The sequence below is a fragment of the Pongo abelii genome, chromosome 7, assembly GCF_028885655.2.
Source record: "Pongo abelii isolate AG06213 chromosome 7, NHGRI_mPonAbe1-v2.0_pri, whole genome shotgun sequence".
Lineage (NCBI taxonomy): Eukaryota > Metazoa > Chordata > Mammalia > Primates > Hominidae > Pongo > Pongo abelii.
Window position 1 is genome coordinate 24,054,344 of NC_071992.2, and position 19,854 is coordinate 24,074,197.

At 48.1% G+C, this 19,854-nt stretch overlaps 1 protein-coding gene across 2 annotated transcripts; it reads left to right on the top strand.

The window, feature by feature from the left end:
* Positions 1–5,096: 5,096 nt before the first annotated feature.
* POLR3D (RNA polymerase III subunit D) lies at positions 5,097–11,186 on the top strand. Of its 2 annotated transcripts, none has more exons than XM_009243604.4 (9): positions 5,097–5,218; positions 5,443–5,612; positions 7,250–7,293; positions 7,882–8,033; positions 8,178–8,302; positions 8,506–8,674; positions 9,069–9,334; positions 10,094–10,246; positions 10,415–11,186. In XM_009243604.4, exons 2-9 carry the CDS (start codon positions 5,448–5,450, stop codon positions 10,535–10,537), a joined length of 1,197 nt encoding a protein of 398 aa, XP_009241879.1. In that variant the 5' UTR covers positions 5,097–5,218; positions 5,443–5,447; the 3' UTR covers positions 10,538–11,186. The 2 variants fall into 2 exon arrangements, with proteins under 2 accessions (XP_009241879.1, XP_002818919.1); XM_002818873.5 differs by having other exon boundaries at positions 5,107–5,181.
* The last annotated feature ends 8,668 nt before the right edge of the window (positions 11,187–19,854 follow it).

The following is a 19,854-nucleotide window of genomic DNA, read 5'->3' on the forward strand; positions in this document are numbered from 1 at the left end:
CAAAAATTAGTCAGGTGTAGTGGCGCACACCTGTGATCCCAGCTACTCAGGAGGCTGAGGCAGGAGAATTGCTTGAACCCAGGAGGCAGAGGTTGCAGTGAGTCGAGATCGTGCCATTGCACTACAGCCTGGGCAACAGAGCAAGACTCTGTCTCAAAAAAAAAAAAATTTCACAAGAACAGATTTTTGACAGAATCTGTTATACCTTCTAAAACCTGCATTTAGACCCAGAAAACTGTATTTGTTCTCAAGAGTTTGATTATTAAATTACAATGAGATGATTGTCTTTATTATGATATTTGTGAAAATAAAATGTTATTAATAACAAACTAAGCTCAGCTGGGCACAGTGGCTCACGCCTGTAATCCTAGCACTTTGGGAGTTCGAGGCGGGCAGATCAATTGAGCCCAGGAGTTCAAGACCAGCCTGGGCAACATGGCAAAACCCCGACTCTATCAAAAATAGAAAAATTAGCCAGTCTCAAAACCCGGTCTCAAAATAAATGGATAGATGAAAATATTAAAAGAACTCTGTGTAAAATATCCCAATTTAAAAAAATCTAAATGCATAGAAAAATGACTTCAAGTATGTAAAACATTTGATGGGATAATAATGGATAGCTTTTTCTTCTCAGTGCTTTTTAAATTTTTCCAAATTTTCTAAAATGAATGAGTGTATTTTTAAAAATACAAAATAAGCCAGGCGTGGTGGCTCATGCTCGTAATCCCAGCACTTTGGGAGGCCAAGGCAGGCGGATCACGAGGTCAGGAGATCGAGACCACCCTGGCTAACACGGTGAAACCCCGTCTCTACCAAAAATACAAAAAATTAGCCGGGCATGGTGGCGAGCGCCTGTAGTCCCAGCTACAGCTACTTAGGAGGCTGAGGCGGGAGAATGGCATGAACCCGGGAGGCAGAGCTTGCAGTGAGCCGAGATTGCGGCACTGCACTCTAGCCTGGGCGACAGAGCAAGACTCTGTCTCAAAAAAAAACAAAAAAAAACAAAAAAAAACAACAACAAAAAAGCTACTACCTGGTGAACTTCAAAGCCCAACAGAATGAAATCAAAGCTATTTCATCCAGTGCTCTAATTAGAAGCTAAGGGCTGCTGCGTGTAGCTCTGTAGGGAACAGGAAAAGGGTATTAGTTTGGTTTGATTATTGTAAAATCAACATGAAGAAAGAAGTTGAAAACGATGTTTAGAAAACAACGTAACAAAATATTAATATATTAGTAAATTGGCAAACAAAGTTTTAAATTTTAAAAGCCAATACTCAAAAGGACGTGGCCAAAAAATTATATATTCTCTTTTTTGTTTTTCTGAGACAAGGTCTCCTCTGTCTCCCAAGCTGGAGTGCAGTAGCACAATCAAGGCTCACTACAGCCTTCAACTCCTGGGCTCAATCGATCCTCTCACCTCAGCCTCCCAAGCAGCTGGGACTACAGGTGGGTGCCACCAAGCCCTAAAATTATATATTCTTAATACTACCTCTCTCTCTCTCTCTCTCTCTCTGTGTGTGTGTGTGTCTGTACACATACGTTAATTTCGGAGTCAATAAAAGTTTGTGTTTTTTTTGAGACGGAATCTTGCTCTGTCTCCCAGGCTGGAGTGTAGTGGCGTGATCTTGGCTCACTGCAACCTCCGCCTCCCGGATTCAAGCTATTCTCCTGCCTCAGCCTCCCAAGTAGCTGGGACTACAGGCGCATGCCACCACGCCCGGCTAATTTTTGTATTTTTAGTAGAGACGGGTTTTCACCATGTTGGTCAGGCTAGTCTTGAACTCCTGACCTCGTGTTCCGCCCACCTTGGCCCCCGAAAGTGCTGGGATTACAGGCGTGAGCCACTGTGCCCGGCTTTTTTTTTTTTTTTTTTTTTTTGAGATGGAGTTTTGCTCGTTGCCCAGGCTGGAGTGCAATGGCGCGATCTTGGCTCACTGCAACCTCCTTCTCCCAGGTTCAAGTGATTCTCCTGCCTCAAACTCCCGAGTAGCTGGGATTACGGATGCCCACCACCAGGCCTGGCTAATTTTTGTACTTTTAGTAGAGACAGGGTTTCACCACGTTGGCCAGGCTGGTCTTGAACTCCTGACCTCAGGTGATCCACCCACCTCGGCCTCCCAAAGTGCTGGGATTACAGGTGTGAGCTACCACACCTGGTCAATAAAAGTTCTTTAAATTCCAACAGTAAAGCAAACTTGGTATTCAGATTCCTTCCAGGCTTTGACCAAAAGTGCACACGAGGGTCACTGCTGTGAGCCCAGGAAGGGTGGGACTGGGCACCAGTTGATCCATTGTGGCTGTTCCAAGGCTGCCCACACAGCCTCACCCAGGAGTCCTTCAAAAGCCCACAATGTGTGTGTGTGTGTGTGTGTGTATAGTGTGTGTGTGTATATATGTTTGATTATTGTATATACACACATTCTTAGTTTTGATGCATTTCAGCACAATCTTTTTTGTTTTTTTGTGGGGTTTTTTTGTTTTTGTTGTTTTTAGACAGTCTCCCTCTGTCACCCAGGTTGGAGTGCAATGGTGTGAGCTCAGCTCACTGCAACCTCCGCCTCTGTGGTTCAAGCGATTCTTGTGCCCCAGCCTCCCGAGTAGCTAGGCTTATGGGCGTGTGCCATCACGCCCAGCTAATTTTGTATTTTTAGTAGAGACAGTGTTTCACCATGTTGGCAAGGCTGGTCTGGAACTCCTGACCTCAAGAGATCTGCCCACCTTGGCCTTCCAAAGTGCTGGCATTACTGGCGTGAGCCACCACGCCCGGCCACACAATCCTTTTTGAAAGCAATTTAGCAATGTGAATGAAGAACCATAAAATGTGCATGTACAAAATGGTACAGCCACTGTGGAAAGCAGCTTGGCAGTTTCTTATAAAACTAAGATACAACTACCATATGACCCAATGATTGTACTCATGGGCAATTATCCCAGAGAAATAAAAACTTATGTTCACACAAAATCTCGTACATGTATTTTCACAGCAGCTTTATCCATAATAACCCCAAACGGAAAACCACCCAGATGTCCTTCAAAGGGTGAATGGTTAAACAAACCATGAATACTCTGCAATAAAATAGAACGAACTGTTGATACACACAACTTGGATGATCTCCGGGGAACAATGCCGAGTGAAAAAAGCAATCCCAAGAAGTCACATACTGTATGATTCCATTTATATAACACTTTTGAAATAACAAAATGGCAGAAACGGAGAACAGATTAGTGGTGGGAGGAGGTGGGGGGAGGGAGGTGTGGCTATAAAAGGGCAACTAGAGGGATCCTTGTGGTGATGGAAACTTCTTGTATCTTGACTGTACCAATGTCAATATTCTGGTGGCAAGATGTTACCACTGGAGGAAAACGGGTAAACAGTACTTGGGATCTGTCTACATTGTTTCTTACCACTCTACGTGAACCTACAATGTTCTCAAAATAAAAAATTTCATTTAAAAAATGTTTTTAGAGATAGGGTCTTGCTGTGTCACCCGGGCTGGAGTGCAAGGGCTGGATCATAGCTCACTGCAATCTCCAACTGCTGAGCCTTTCAAGCGATCCTCCCACCTCCGCCTCCCAAAGCACTGGGTTTACAAGCGTAAGCCACCATGCCCATCCCAAATATTTACTTAAAAAAAAAAATCTTCTTTTGGCCAGTTATCCCAGGACGGGAAATCTATCCCGGGAATATAATCCAAAAGAAAACAAAAACAAGAACAAAATCGAAAAAAAGCAAGTCGAATGTACCAGACATTCACTATAGCATTATTTAAAACAGGGAAAAAAGAAACAATCAGGGAAATACTTAAATCGTGATACAGCCACTGGAGAACTACGCAGTCTTTGATGCCGCAACAGAGAAATGTTATTTGAAAAAGGAGGAAACAGGCCAGGCGCGGTGGCTGATGCCTGTAATCCCAGCATATTGGGAGGCCGAGGCGGGTGGGACCACTTGACCTCAGGAGTTCAAGACCAGCCTGGGCAACATAGTGAAACCCCGTCTCTACCAAAAATACAAAAAAAAAAAAAAATTAAGAAAGAAAAAATTAACCAGGCGTGGTGTAGCATGCACTTGTATTCCCAGCTACTCGGGAGGCTGAGGTGAAAGCATGGCTTGAGCCTGGGAGGCAGAGGTTGCGGTGTGTTGATCGCACCACAGCACTCCCGTCTGGGTAACAGAGAGAAACCTCGTCTCAAAAAAAAAAAAAAAAAAAAAAAGAAAGAAAGAAAAGAAAAGAAAAAGGACACGAAATTGTGATACGACAACTCTGTGAAGACTACTAGATACATTACAAAATTTTTAATAGTAGTACTCTACGTGGCATTCTGGTAGAAATTATTTCCTTTCCTCAAACTCCCCGTAATAGTTACATGGTTTTTATACGGTCTGGGGGATGGGGGATAACATTAAATGACACTTTTTATGTTAAATCACAAACGCAGGAGTCAACAAAAGTTCTTTAAATTCCTCCAGCAGTAGAGCAAACTTGGTATTCCAATTCCCTCCAGGCTTTGACCAAGAGCGCACACGAGGGCCACCGCCTTCGTGATCCCAAGCGGGTGTGATTGGGCACCGGTTGGTCCATTGCGGCTGTTCCAAGCTGCCCCCCACAGCCTCACCCCAGGACTCCACCAGGAGCACAGGGAAGGGGTCCCCGAAAGTGGGCGAGGTCGCTGCCCGGAGGTAGTGACCATTCCAAGGTCACCATGGAGAACCCGCAGACAGGGCTCGGTGTGGCCCAGGACTCCCTGACTCTAAGTCCAGGTCTCACTCTGCGCCGCGCCGCGCCCCTCGCCCCATCTCGAGCAGCTACCCCCAAGATCCCAGGGGCTCCGCCGAGGCGAATCCTCACATTGCGGCGTGGTGGCCGACAAGACCCGGGACCCTGATCTCGGCGCCTCCACGCCACCGCTGAGGCCAAGACCCCCGAGCGCCGCACCATAGCGTAGCCCAGACCAGTCACCTCATCCTTTTTCGCCCTCTCAACCCAGCTTTTCCCGACTCCGGGAAGAACCGGGAAGAGAAGGCGGAGGGGAGCGAAGCGCCGCCTGATAAATACTGTGGCCCAGTCCCGCCCCCGGAACGTCACTTCCGCCCCGCGCCAAGATGGCGGCGCCCAGGCCGTGCCACGCAGACTTCCGCCCGGCGCGGAGACCGAAGGCTGGCAGGGGATCGTGTTGCAGGTGAAGTCGTGACGCGCAGTGTGGAGCAGCGGCCCGGGTGCGTCCCTGCCTGGTCCCTGGGCGGGGTTCCTGGAGAGGGCGTGTCGCGAGCCAAAGGCTCTCACCTGGGTGGTCCCGGGAGTCTCGCCACGTGGGAGGGGAGGAGCTGAGAGGCCACTGGAGGGACGCACCGACTGGGGGACCGGAAAGCAAGGGGGTGGGGTTCCGCCAGGGTCCGCGTGTCAGTCCCCTCTGGTGATCTCGTCGTCCCTTTTCTCCCAGGCAACATGTCGGAAGGAAACGCCGCCGGCGAGCCCAGCACTCCGGGAGGGCCCCGACCTCTCCTGACTGGGGCCCGGGGGCTCATCGGGCGGCGGCCGGCACCCCCGCTCACCCCCGGCCGCCTTCCCTCCATCCGTTCCAGGGACCTCACCCTCGGGGGAGTCAAGAAGGTACCCAACAGCGCGTTTCTAAAGAAACTAAACTACCTTGAATTCCAAGCCCCGGGATTCAACTAATGTTTGTGTAGGGCCTACTGTGTGTCAGGACGGTCGTTGGGCCTCAAGCCTACCCCTCTTTAAATTCTAGGGAGATTGTCCTACCTTCAAATCTAGGTACTGAGTACAAGATGTTGAAATGACTCCCAGAGGTGGTTGAAGGACAGAGAATCCTAATAAGTTAAAGTCGTTCAAAAGCAGTTTGAACAGTGTTTATTTACTTTTATTGTGTGTTTGGACATCTTTAAGAAACCCATGAAAGCCAGACAGGCATAAACTTCGCAGTCTTAGAGGGTTCAGAATTCACCATCTCAGTGTGCAAAACTTGTTATCTAGAGTATGATGAATCCTAGGAATGGCATTCAAGGCTCTGTGGCCTCTCCCATGTGTATATGACTGTGGATGTCAAGAGTAGCCCAGAAAGGGTGGGTTCAGGATGACAGAAGAATAAAGCAGGTTTTTGTTTGTTTTTGTTTTTTTTGAGAGGAAGTCTTGCCCTTGTTCCCCAGGCTGGAGTGCAATGGCATGATCTCAGCTCACTGCAACCTCTGCCTCCCGGGTTTGAGCGATTCTCCTGCCTCAGCCTCCTGAGTAGCTGGGATTACAGGCGCCTGCCACCATGCCCAGCTGATTTTTGTATTTTTAGTAGACACAGGGTTTTGCCATGTTGGCCAGGCTGTTCTTGAACCCCTGACCTCATGATCTGCCCACCCGCCTCGGCCTCCCAAAGTGCTGGGATTACAGGTGTGAATCACCGCTCCTGGCTGAATAAAGCAGTTTTTTTTTGTTTGTTTTGTTTTGTTTTTTGTTTTGTTTCGTTTTTAACGGAATCTCTTTCTGTTGCCCAGGCTGGAGTGCAGAGGCAGCATCTCGGCTCACTGCAACCTCCGCCTCCCGGGTTCAAGCGATTCTCCTGCCTCAGCCTCCCGAGTAGCTGGGATTACAGTGGCCTGCAACCGCGCCTGGCTAATTTTTGTAGTTTTTAGTACAGACGGGGTTTCACCATCTGGGCCAGGCTGATATTGAACTCCTGACCTCGAACTCCTGACCTCGTGATCCACCCGCCTTGGCCTCCCAAAGTGCTGGGATTACAGGCATGAGCCATAATGCCCAGCCATAAAGCAGTTTTTAAAAACCTAACTTTGCCTTGGAAAACTGTGGTGACAGTCCATAATCACCTGATTGAGAGTGTTGGCAGATCTATGGCCTTCCCTGCTTAGGCCTTGCTGCTAGAGCTATTCCCCCATGATACTGACTGGTCTCTATAGCAGTTTGAAGATAAGAGGTGAGACCAGAGAAATTCCTTTGCTTTTAGAAGTCCCAGAGGATCTTCTTTCAGAGGCAGAACCTAAGGCTGCTGGTTAGAAGTGGGTTTTGGTGCCCCTTCTATGTATAACTCTACTGCCACCACACTATGACATTCCTCCTTTTCAGGCACATGTGTATCTATAAAACTGACAGCACTGTGGAATGTGCCAAAGAGAGCCATGGTGGCCTTGGTCTGTAGAAGATGCCCTTTGGGAATTTTTATTTTCCTCTGTACTTTGGGGTCAGAACCTAACACATCAGTGACTCCTGTATTTTGCTTTCAGAAAACCTTCACCCCAAATATCATCAGTCGGAAGATCAAGGAAGAGTAAGTAGCTAGGCCTTCTGAATACTTGCCCCTTATTTACTTGCTCTGAATTTGGGGCTTTGGGGGAAATAACTAGGTTTGTAGCTCCAAAATTTAAATTTATATCTTTAGTTCTTTTCACTAGTGATTTTCAACCCTGGCTCCTAGGTGATTCTGCAAGCTTTAAAAAATAAATAAATAAATAAATACTGGTGTCTAGGGTTCCATCTTTAGAAATTGTGATTTAACTTGCTGGCAGTAGAATGGAGTGATTCTCTTTGATGCCCGAGTTGAGAGCCAATAGTTTAAACAAAGATGTATCACACTTTCCCTGAAGTTCCTTTGCATTTCTGCCTTCCTGCTTTCAGTCCCAATGCAAACAAAAATCTACATTTTTGGACAAGAAGGTAAAGTAAAGCAAACTGAAAAAATCCTGCCTCATCAAGGAAGTGAGAAAAGTGCTAGAATTAGGATTGGATTCTGCTTCTCATGGTGTAATTATTGGCTCAAACTCTCCACTGTCTTGGAGTGAAGTGGTATGGGAGAGTAAGGCCAGTTTTTGGAGACACAGTGAGTGAGTGGTTTCCCTTAATCCATTCTTTTTTCCAGGCCCAAGGAAGAAGTAACTGTCAAGAAGGAGAAGCGTGAAAGAGACAGAGACCGACAACGAGAGGGGCATGGACGAGGACGAGGCCGCCCAGAAGTGATCCAGTCTCACTCCATCTTTGAGCAGGGCCCAGCCGAAATGATGAAGAAAAAAGGTATAAGGAAGGAATCAGTGAATTTCAGTTCAGACTGCCCAAGAGAAGGGCGAGAGCAGTGGAATTTCCCCACTCCCATTTCAGTTTTCCTTGCTGTTGGCATCTTCCTTATCTATCCCTAGTGACCTGGGTGATTTCCCACAGGGAACTGGGATAAGACAGTGGATGTGTCAGACATGGGACCTTCTCATATCATCAACATCAAAAAAGAGAAGAGAGAGACAGATGAAGAAACTAAACAGATCTTGCGTATGCTGGAAAAGGACGATGTGGGTACCGGGAGGCTGGGGGGAAGGGGTTTCCTTGTGGCTGTAGAACAGGGCTTCTGGGGAGCCAGGTGAGGGGTAGAAGAGCTCACTGATTCCTGGAATCCTGGGGAGCAGCAGGAATCTTTGGTTAGAAAGGGACTAAAGCAGACTTTGATCCAGGTGCATGTGCTAGCAGGCTGGATGACCCAGACTCTTTTTGGCAGTTCCTCGATGACCCCGGCCTGAGGAACGACACTCGAAATATGCCTGTGCAGCTGCCGCTGGCTCACTCAGGATGGCTTTTTAAGGAAGAAAATGACGAACCAGATGTTAAACCTTGGCTGCCTGGCCCCAAGGAAGAGGACATGGAGGTGGACATACCTGCTGTGAAAGGTACTCTGTCGGTTAACTTCTCATCTCCAATTCCATGGCTGCTCCCCAGGAATCCCTTGCATCAGACATCCCTTGCATGTGCCCCTGACTGCTGCTCATGAGCAGGTCCTCCTATTCCGGCTGTAAGATGCATGAGCTGAACCAAGATGCTCCATTCTCCCTCGCAGAGGGTTCCTGTGTTGACAGGGAGCGGTGGGCCCAGCCTCAGATGTCCCTTTTTAGATAAGTCACGCGAGACTTGAACATGTTGTCTCTTGCCCCTCTCTATAACTGTTGCCTCCTTCCCACTCCCTGGCTGAGTGACAGTGGAGCAGACAGGGGCAAAGGGCTGGTAACAGTGAGCTGGTATGGAGGGTGGTCACGTGATAGCATTCCATGTCTGTCACCCGGGCAGTGAAAGAGGAGCCACGAGATGAGGAGGAAGAGGCCAAGATGAAGGCTCCTCCCAGAGCAGCCAGGAAGACCCCAGGCCTCCCGAAGGATGTATCTGTGGCAGAGCTGCTGAGGGAGCTGAGCCTCACCAAGGAGGAGGAACTGCTGTTTTTGCAGCTGCCAGACACCCTCCCTGGCCAGCCACCCACCCAGGACATCAAGCCTATCAAGACAGAGGTGCAGGGCGAGGACGGACAGGTGGTGCTCATCAAGCAGGAGAAAGACCGAGTACGCTCAGAGGCCTGCGGGAATCAAGTCGGGGAGTGGGAGGGGAAGTGGTGACCTGTAGTGGGAAGCAAAGCCGTGTCACCCTGCCTGAAATGGGACAATAATGGGTGGTTGTTCTTGACGCCTGCAAGAGCCATGGGGCTTTGTACCTCCAACCCCAATTGTGTGTGTGTTGTGGGGGTGTGTGTTCACTTCTTATAAGGAAATATTTCAAACACAAATGAGAGAACATAAGGCCAGGTGCGGTGGCTCATGCCTCTAATCCCAGCACTTTGGGAGGCTGAGACGGGAGGATCACTTGAGCCTAGGAGTTCGAGACTAGCCTGGGCAACATGGTGACACCATGGCTAATACAAAAATTAGCCAGGCATGGTGGCGTGTGCCTGTAGTCCCCACTACTTGGGAGGCTGAGCTGGGGGAATGGCTTGAGCCCCGGAGGCAGAGGTTGCAGTAAGCCTAGATCACGCCACTGCACCCCAACCTTGGCGACAGAGTCAGACCTTGTCTCAAAAAAATAAGAGAACGTAAATCACCGTGTACCAGAACTCAGCTGCAGCAGTTACTGATATTTTGTCCATTATGTATTTGTTTGCTGTGGGTTTTGTATTTTAACCGTAGCAGACAGCCCTAGGAGAAGGCACTCTTTGGGGAGCTCATTTTGGCCTCTGCTGTGCCTTTCTCTTGCGGAGTAGAAGGAGGTTCACGAAAGATGGAGGAAGAGCTCCTAGCCCAGTGTCCATCCTCTGGTTTTCTCCGCAGGAAGCCAAGCTGGCAGAGAATGCTTGTACCCTGGCTGACCTGACAGAGGGTCAGGTTGGCAAGCTACTCATCCGCAAGTCTGGAAGGGTGCAACTCCTCCTGGGCAAGGTGACTCTGGACGTGACCATGGGAACTGCCTGCTCCTTCCTGCAGGTAAGAGCTTCCTTAGGGCCAAGGAGGGACCCTTTCAGGAGTGAAGGAGGATTGAAGAGCCACTGCTAAATAAGGGAGGGGGATTCTGGGAGTATCATGTCCCCATTCACAGCTCTACACGCCGGGCACGTGGTGGTGGTTCTCATCACTGTCTCTGTCAATTGGCAGGAGCTGGTGTCCGTGGGCCTTGGAGACAGTAGGACAGGGGAGATGACAGTCCTGGGACACGTGAAGCACAAACTTGTATGTTCCCCCGATTTTGAATCCCTCTTGGATCACAAACACCGGTAAAATGAGCAGATGGAGGAGGACGGCGCCTCTGCCCACGGCTGCTGCCTGCTCCAGACATTTTGTTCTTGAATCTGTGAGACCCAGAAGGGGCCCACTGAGCCCACTCACTCCAGCCTTTGGCAGCCATTGTTCCAGGTCCCCCAGGGCTTCCTCCCACAGCAGCTGTGAATGGCACAGTGACCTTCCTGCAGTGTGGAGATGGCACATCCTTGCTGCTGGGGACTTGGCCCTGCTATTTATTTTTGTATTTATGTCTTAATCTCTTCCACTGATGCATTCTCCAAGGGTAGATGGGGAGGGTCTGTGTGAAGGGGCTGGCTTCTCTTGGTGCCTGCTGGGTTGCAGGGGCAGGAAGCGTGTGGACTGCAGCTTCTGCTGGTGCTCCCTCCTTCCTCCCGGAGGCAGCATAGGAGAGAGAGCAAGGATTGAGTCTGAGACTTAAGCACTCGGTCCCAGCTTGCCAGTTCCTGGTTCTGTGTCCTTGGACAAACTGCCTAACCTTTCTGAGCCTCCTATTCCTCATCCGACACAAATGGGGATGATACCTACCTCCAGGGTTGGCGTGAGGATTCATGGGCTATTAGAGATGAAAACTGCACAAGGCCAGAACCAGCAGGCACTCAATAAACGTTCATGTCCTTTTTCTCTACCTGAGTCTATTTTCAGACAAAATAGAGATTCTAAGTCTCCCAGAAGCAGCGACTAGAGCTGCTCCTGTCCCCACTCTTGCCCCTTCCTGCTTTATATCCCGTCCTCACCCTGGGCCTGATGCCCTAAATTTATGGCGTCAGACTCTTCTATGCCTTTTTCTCCTGGCTCCTCTTAGCCAGGTGCCTCCTGTGTGAGTTACTGTAATAGCTGCAGGTAATAGAAAGGAAGAAGTCAGAGACCCCTCCCAGCACCCTGCAAAAGCCCTTAGGGGACATGTTGGGCCCAGGACATGTTCCCTGCACTCTTTCCTTTGCAGTTATTACTCATGATGAGCCAAAGTCATATATTGCTAACAAAAAACTAAATCCTTCGTAAGAGAAGTTAGGGATGTATTGAATAATGGCCTCTTTGACACTTGGCCGATGATGCCCACTTCAAAAACTTTGGGTTTCAGAGGCCTACCTCTGTCTCCTGTCCTAGCACTGCCAGAGCCACCTACTCAGTGTTACTTTTTTGGGTCTGTGATCCTGTTCCCTTTACCAGGTCATTGTACTGTGTTGTCCCTGGAGGAACAGCTTCTCCTCTTGTCTTGACAGTAGGGCTGGGGTTTTCCCTGGTTCAGCTGGGGAGACGTTTGCAGGTTAGAAAAAGGTCTCATGCAGCAGTGTGTGTGGCTGTTAGACACTGATGGCACAACTTCCCTTTGCTGGTGTCGTGGCACATGGCCTCTGGGACAGTATGAACCACAGGGGCTCAGGAAGAACCGCTTCCCCTCCACCCCCCATCCCTGATTCCTAGTGGCCCCTTAGCTTTTGGGTACATCTTCCTTCAGGCTCACCTTCCTTCTTTTCAAAGTTCCTCAAGCCTGTTACTCATTTGTCAAGGCTGGGCTTTTCCTACCAAGCCCTCAACCTGCCCAGCCAGCAGCTGTGAGGCTGACTGAATATTTGGTGACCATATCACCCTTTCTGGTGCTGAAGCTCATGTCAGCTCCATTGGACAGTGTTGTTCTGGGCTCTTCTCACTGTAGAGGACTGGAGCAGAAAGGGTTCCTTGGAAACCTGTGCTGGGAAGCCCTGTTTGGTCTAAGGCTAAGCTTTGGTTAACTCTGGGCTCCAGCCCTTTCTTCCTTTAAATAGCTGATGCGCAGCCAGCAGGTCTCCATTCTCATCCTCTCTTTCTGTTCTGTTTCTTTGGTTCAGAAATACTCTTCTGCTTTTTTTGGACAAACTCAATGGCCCGATGTTAGATATTGGGTATTTTTCAATCTTCAGTTTTCCGACCCTTCCAAGAAAGTTTGAGGAAGAGCATGTACTGCTTTCACGTTCATTTCGCCCATTCAGATGTCTTGGCTTGAACATTATGACTCCGTATCAAAGTCCGCACAACCTGTCTCTAGATCCCTGATGCACAAATTAGGTCTTATTAATAAGTGTGGGAAAAGAGAGGAGAGTCCACCTTCTTGGTTGGGCCCCTGAGGCATGCATTTCTAGCAAGGAATATAGACAAATGACAGAGGAGAAGAGCCCAAAGCCAAATTTATACATGAGTGCAAGTGGATGCAAATTTATTGCTCCCTGCATCTGTGTATATGCTTTCTGTTAAATACAGAAAGAAGGAACAATAGGTTTGCACACTTTTCTAACTACATGTTTAAGTGGCAGAGTCCAGGCTGTCGAGTCATGGTTGGGTTTGAATCTGACTCCACCAGTAACTTTGGTTGGAAAAAATCACTTATCCTCTTTAAGCTTGATTTTATTTATTTTATTTTATGTAAGAGTGAGACAGTAGTAGCTTAATAGGGTTGCTTTTAAATTAGAGTGAACATGAGGCATTTATTCGGTGCCAGACAGATAATTGCTTATAACAGGATGTGATCAGCACAAGTAACAGAAAATTAGCCTGACGGTGGCTTAAGCAATGGGAATGTTTATCTCACATAGCAAAAAGTCTGTAAATAGATGGTTCTAGAGTTGGATGGAAGCCAAAATGTCATCAGAATTTCCTTGGAACCGTTTGCTTTGCCATCCTCAGTATCGCAGAATGGCTGCTCCTGCGCCAAGCATCGTTCTGCAAATGATGGTGTCCACAGCCAGAGTGGAGAGTAGTACAGGAGCGTTCTCATTCTGCCCTTATCCGGGAAGAACCCTCAGCAGCTCCAGCAGCCTCCCCCCATCTCTTTATAGAGTGGGGCCGCGTGCCCACTCTTGGACCGGGCCCTGGCAAAGGGGGATGGGTCGACTAGTGTATCCCCTGGCACCGAGCACACTTGCCCTTGAGCTGGGGTTTTGTTAGTAGGGAGGAAGCTGGAGTAGCAGTTGGATAGACAATTCATAGCAGCTGCTGCCATGTTCAAAAAATGCTACAATGTAAAATCATGAAGTATTCATTTAGGCATAACTTTTTAAAATGTTCAGTCACCTTTTATTCTACTAAAATCAATTTTAACATTTTAGTGTATATTATTTTATTTTAGATTCAGCAAGTACATGAGCATGTTAGTTTTGTTTTGTTCTGTTTTGTTTTTTGAGATGGAGTCTCACTCTGTCGCCCAGTGGTGTGATCTTGGCTTACTGCAACTCTGTCTCCCAGGTTCAAGTGATCCTCCCGCCTCAGCCACCCAAATAGTTGGGATTACAGGCACATGCCACCACACCCGGCTAATTTTTGTATTTTTAGTAGAGACGGGGGTTTCACCATGTTGGCCAGGCTGCTCTCAAACTCCTCACCTCAAGTGATCTACCTGCCTCAGCCTCCCAAGTGCTGGAATTACAGGCGTGAGCCACCGCACCCAGCCACATGTGCATGTTTGTGTATATTGCATACTGGTGGGGATTGGGCTTCTGTCATACCTATCACCCAAATAGTGAACACTGTACTCAGGTAACTTTTCAACCCTTGCCTCCTCTCCCACTCACCCCCTTTTGGAGTGCCCAGTGTTTGCTATTTCCATCTTTATGTCCATAGGTACCCATTATTTAGCTCCCGCTTATAAGTGAGAACATGTGCTATTTGATTTTCTGTTTCCGAGTACACTTAGGATAATAATCTCAAGCTCCATCCATGTTGCTGCAAAGTACATGATTTCATTATATTTTATGACTGCTCATGTATATTATTTCAGCCTCCAAAATTTTGTATGTTATTTATAATAATATAAATTACGTGGTTTTATGGTGTACTCTGTCTCACTCAGAAATATATACAATTCTTCGTTCCCAGCTACTCTGGAGCTAAGGTGAGAGGATCACTTGAGCCCAGGAGCTCAAGACCAGCCTGGGCAACATGGTGAAACCTTGTCTCTGAAAAGTAAATAATACACACCCACATGCACATACATCCAGTTCTTCCATGTTAATGAATATCTTGTGTTTCACATACTTCTGAATTAGCTGAAGGAATTAAAGGTAGCATCTTTTAATCCTCAGACTGCCCTGCGTGGTCTGATTGAATTGGGCACTCAGCACTAGGCTCTTCAAAGGGAAACAGGCTTCTTTTTTAGGACGGTGCACAGTGAAAGAGTGGCACCCACGCTGTTCATCCAGTGCTCCAACCCCCAGTCCTGGTGTCAGATACTTCCACATTTGGGGCATTTCCCCTTGAGATGGCTGTGGCTAGCGACAAATGATGTGAACACCTCTCTTGGATTGTGGTTCGGCCGCAGAAGGCCCCACCAGAGTTCTACAGGTGGAGTGTGGGGCCCAGAAGGGGCTCAGGTCTTAGGGGTGTCATCTGAAAAAACAGAGATGGTGATGGGACGCCAGCTCTAGGAGCCCTCTGCATGGCCACTTTCTGCCTCAGCTCTTCTAAAGCATTTCTTCTGTTCCCTTCCATTGGGGTAACCACTGATCTGTCTCCTCAAAAACTGAGTCAGAAGTTGGAGTTTGTTATTTGGCTCATCTACATTTAAGATATAGTCAGAAAAAAATGCAGTCTTTACATCTTAAGAAAGCTTACATGGGCCGGGCGCGGTGGCTCACGCCTGTAATCCCAACACTTTGGGAGGCCGAGGTGGGCGGATCACCTGAGGTCAGGAGTTTGAGACCAGCCTCAACATGGAGAAACCCCGTCTCTAGTAAAAATACAAAATTAGCTGGGCATGGTGGTGCATGCCTGTAATCCCAGCTACTTGGGTGGCTGAGGCAGGAGAATTGCTTGAACCTGGGAGGCGGAGGTTGCGGTGAGCCGAGATCACGCCATTGCACTCCAGCCTGGGCAACAAGAGTGAAACTCCATCTCAAAAAGAAAAAATGAAAAAAAAGAAAGCTTACATGAAAGAAAAAGAAAAATGCAGTCTTGATCACTGTTGGCCTGGAGACTTTATCTTGTGTATTTTCCAGGGCATGCATGAGGTTTCACTGGACAAGTAGAAACCATTCTAGGTATTCAGAAAGAGTTAATACAAGAAGAGAAGTTTATAGACTCGTTGGAAGGCTGGAGGAGTGAGCCATAGGTTGAGCATCCAGGAATTAGCACCCCATAGAACAGATGGTGAGGGAGCTACACCCTCTGCCACAACCAGGAGGGTGGAGACTGAAGCTTGACTGAGTTCCAGAACACAACACACTGCCACAGCTGCCAGCCAGGGATGAGGGAATCCCACAGCCCCAGCTGCCTCTGGGGAACCATACAGCTGTAGCTGGACCCTGGCACACCTGAAGAAAGTGCCTGCTGTGTGCTAGGCACCCTGCAGGAGTTAGGAAAGCAGTGGTTAGGGGCTATGTCCTGCTGGAGGAGCCTGCGCTCTAGTGAGGGAGACAGGATAAGCTTAAGGAAGGAGGTTAAAAGGTGACAAGAGTTTGGGAACTTGCAGGGAGCAGGGGATTCTGGGTGGTGGTGGGCATGTTGCAGCAAGTAGGGTAGGCCTCCTTGAGAAGGTATCGTCTGAGGAAGTGAACCAGCGGGATCAGATGCAGGTGGGGAGAATGCTCTGGGCTGAGTGAAGAGTAAGACAGAGACTGGCTGGAGCTGAGGGAGTGAGAGGGGTGGGACCTGGCCCTGGAGGGCTTTTAGGCCACAGTAGGGACCTTGGCTTTATTCTTTTTTTTTTTTTGAGACGGAGTCTCGCTATGTTGCCCAGGCTGGAGTGCAGTGGCGTGATCTTGGCTCACTGCAACCCCCACCTCCCAGGTTCAAGTGATTCTCGTGCCTCAGCCTCCCGAGTAGCTGGGATTACAGGCACCCGCCACCAAGCCCAGCTAATTTTTGTATTTTTAGTAGAGACAGGGTTTCACCAGGTTGGCCAGGCTGGTCTCAAATGCCTGACCTCAGGTGATCCACCCGCCTCGGCCTCCCAAAGTGTTGGGATTACAGGCGTGAGCCACCACGCCCGGCCCAGCTTTATTCTTAAAGTGACCTGGTGAGCCGGCTGGTGTGGAGATCAGGCGGGATGCAGGGCCGATGGAGTCCCTGGACAATGGATGGCAGTGGCTTGGCCAGGCTGCTAACAGCAGGGCCACTGGGAAGTGATTGGATTCTAGATACTGATTTCAAGGGTAGCACACACATGATCTGCTGATAGATTCCATGTCAGGTGTGACAGGGAGGAGAGGCAAGCTCATCCACAGCTCTGGCAGTGGAAGACGGCCAAAGTGAAGAAGGTGGCCTCAAGTTTACCTCCACCTTTCAAACCTCAACTGGTAAAACCTCATGCATGCCCAGAACGCTAGCACAAGAGATTTAGGGAAATGTGGGTATTTCGCTTTCTAGCCCTGCAGTTCAGGTTCCACCTTATAAAGTGGGAGTGGAGTGGGTGGTGGGCGCCACCAGCCATATTCACGAGAGTTGGCATAAGGGTTCACAGTTTGAGTGAAGCTTCCTGAGACTGTGCCATGCTGCCAACACAGTTCTTTCCGATTCATTCCCTCAAAACAGTACATTCCCAATGAAAGCACGACCAGTACTTAAACTAGCCATGTTCAATGTGGCTCTCAGACCTTTCCCCAGGGCAAGATGATCACAAGAATTCCTTTAGGAACGTCTCTTACATTGTACAACTAAAGTTTAATGGTTATATTAGAATCCATCTTCGTACTATGAAAATTCACCCAAGTGATCTCCCATTTCTGGGATATTTAGATTTTTTCTAGTTTTTCATCATTTAAAAAATGATACAGCCTGGGGTGGTGGCTCACATCTATAATCCTAGCAGTTTGGGAGGCCAAGGCTGGTGGATCACTTGAGCTCAGGAGTTTGAGACCAGCCTAGGCAACATGGTGAAAACCCATCTCTACCAAAAATATAAAACTTAGCCAGGCGTGGTGGCTTGCTCCTGTACTCCCAGCTACTTGGGGGGCTGAAGTGGGAGGATTGCATGAGCCCAGGAGGGGGAGGTTGCAGTGAGCTGAGACGAGATCGCACCACTGCACTCTAGCCTGGGTGACAGTCAGAACTTGTCTCAAAAAAAAAAAAAAAAAAAAATCCATTAAATTGCCAGTATCCTCAATTATTTCCTAAGGAGTCTCTATTTAAAATGGTTGTCCTGACCAGACTGGGCAATGTAGCAAGACCTGGTCTCTAGAAAAAAAAAAATTTTTTTAATTAACTGGGCGTGGTGATATGAGGATATATAGCTCCAGCTACTCTGAAGGCTGATGTGCGAGGATCAGGATCAGTAGAGCCTAGGAGTTTGTTAAGTCCAATCCTATGCGATTATTAAGGATTTTGATAGATTTTTCCCTCCAGAATGTTTGCATCTATTCATATGTGCATCAGCAGTGCATTTGTAGTTAAATGTGTAGTTAACATTCTGTTTTTAAAACTATACAAATGTTGGGCCAGGCACCATGGTTCCTGCCTGTAATCCCAGCACTTTGGGAGGCCGAGGTGGGTGGATCACTTGAGGCCAGGAGTTTGAGACCAGCCTGGCCAAAATGGCAAAACCCTATCACTACAAAAAATAAAAAATTAGCTGGGCCCATGGTGGCACGCGCTGTAATCCCATCTACTCAGGTAATGGAGGCCCGAGAATTGCCTGAACCAGGGAATTGCTTGAAGCCAGGAGGTGGAGGTTGCAGTGAGCTGAGATCATGCCACTACACTCCAGCCTGGGGGACAGAGTGAAACTCTGTCTCAAAAAAAAAAATATATATATATATACACACACACACACGTGTGTGTGCGTGTGTGCAAATGTTGGGCCAGGCAGCGTGGTTCCTGCCTGTAATCCCAGCACTTTGGGAGGCCAAGGTGGGCGGATCACCTGAGGTCAGGAGTTCGAGACAAGCCTAACTAACATGGAGAAACCCCGTCTCTACTAAAAATACAAAGTTCGCCGGGTGTGGTGGTGCATGCCTGTAATCCCAGCTACTCAGGAGGCTGAGGCAGGAGAATCGCTTGAACCTGGGAGGTGGAGGTTGCAGTGAGCCGAGATCACACCATTGCATTCCAGCCTGGGCAACAAGAGTGAAACTTTGTCTCAAAAACAAAAAAAAAAAAAAGAAAAAGAAAATATGGTAAATGCATAATTTTTGTTAAATATATAAACTGATATAATGTGAGTGCTGAAGAAAAAATTCTTATTTCTATGGAAACTAAGGTAAAGGCTTTGGCAAGATTAAAGATGAGGCTGAGCGCAGTGGCTCATGCCTATAATCCCAACACTTTGGGAGGCCGAGGCGGGTGGATCACTTGAGGTCAGGAGTTTGAGACCAGCATGACCAACATAGTGAAACCCTGTCTCTACTAAAAATACAAAAATTAGCTAGGTGTGGTGGCACAAGCCTGTAATCCCGGCTACTTGGAAGGCTGAGGCAGGAGAATCACATGAACCCAGGAAGTGGAGGGTGCAGTGACCCGAGATCACTCCATTGCACTCCAGCCTCGGCGACAGAGGGAGACTCTCTCAAAAAACAAACAAACAAAAAAGATGTGATAGAAGCTGTTGGTTGTTCCTCAATATCCAAATATCCACTCTTTCCTTCTTCCATGATAATGAGCCTTGACTTTTAGGAGGGCCTGTACTCATTCAATACAAAGACCACATTCTCAGCCTCTTTTGAGAGCAGAGGTGACTCTATCATTACTTTCTGTACAATGGTATGTAATCATAAACAGGGGGCAGTGCTAAGGTTTGGATGTTTGTCACCTTCCAAAATTCATGTTGAAACTTAGTCCCCAATGCAACAGTACTAAGAGGCGGGACCATTAGGAGGTGACCTGACCGTGAGTGCTCCCACCTTGTGGATGGGATTAGTGCCCTCATAAAAGGGCTTGAGGGAATGTTTGTCCCTTTTCCACTTTCCACCATATGAGGACACAGCAACAAGGCATCATGCCTGAAGCAGAGAGGGCAAGCCCTCAACAGCCACCAAATCTGCTGACACCTTGATCTTGGACTTCCCAGCCTCCAGAACTGTGAGAAATAAATAAATATTTACAAATTACCCAGTCTGTGGTATTTGTAACAGCAGCCAGATGAACTAAGGCAGGGAGCTCCCAGGAGCTTTCCTTAAGGGAGACATGATACATGCCTCTGTTACTTGGCAGGCGTGGGGGAATTATGAACCTTTATTTAAAGATTTATTTTTAAAAATAAATAAATAAAACAAACTACCATTCTCCTTGTCTGTTTACTCTCCCATTCCCCTTTTCCTATGTCCTCAAGCCTCCAGCGCCTCTCCCCAGTTCTCACTCTCAGCTGAGGACACTGCTTCTCAGTGCATTAA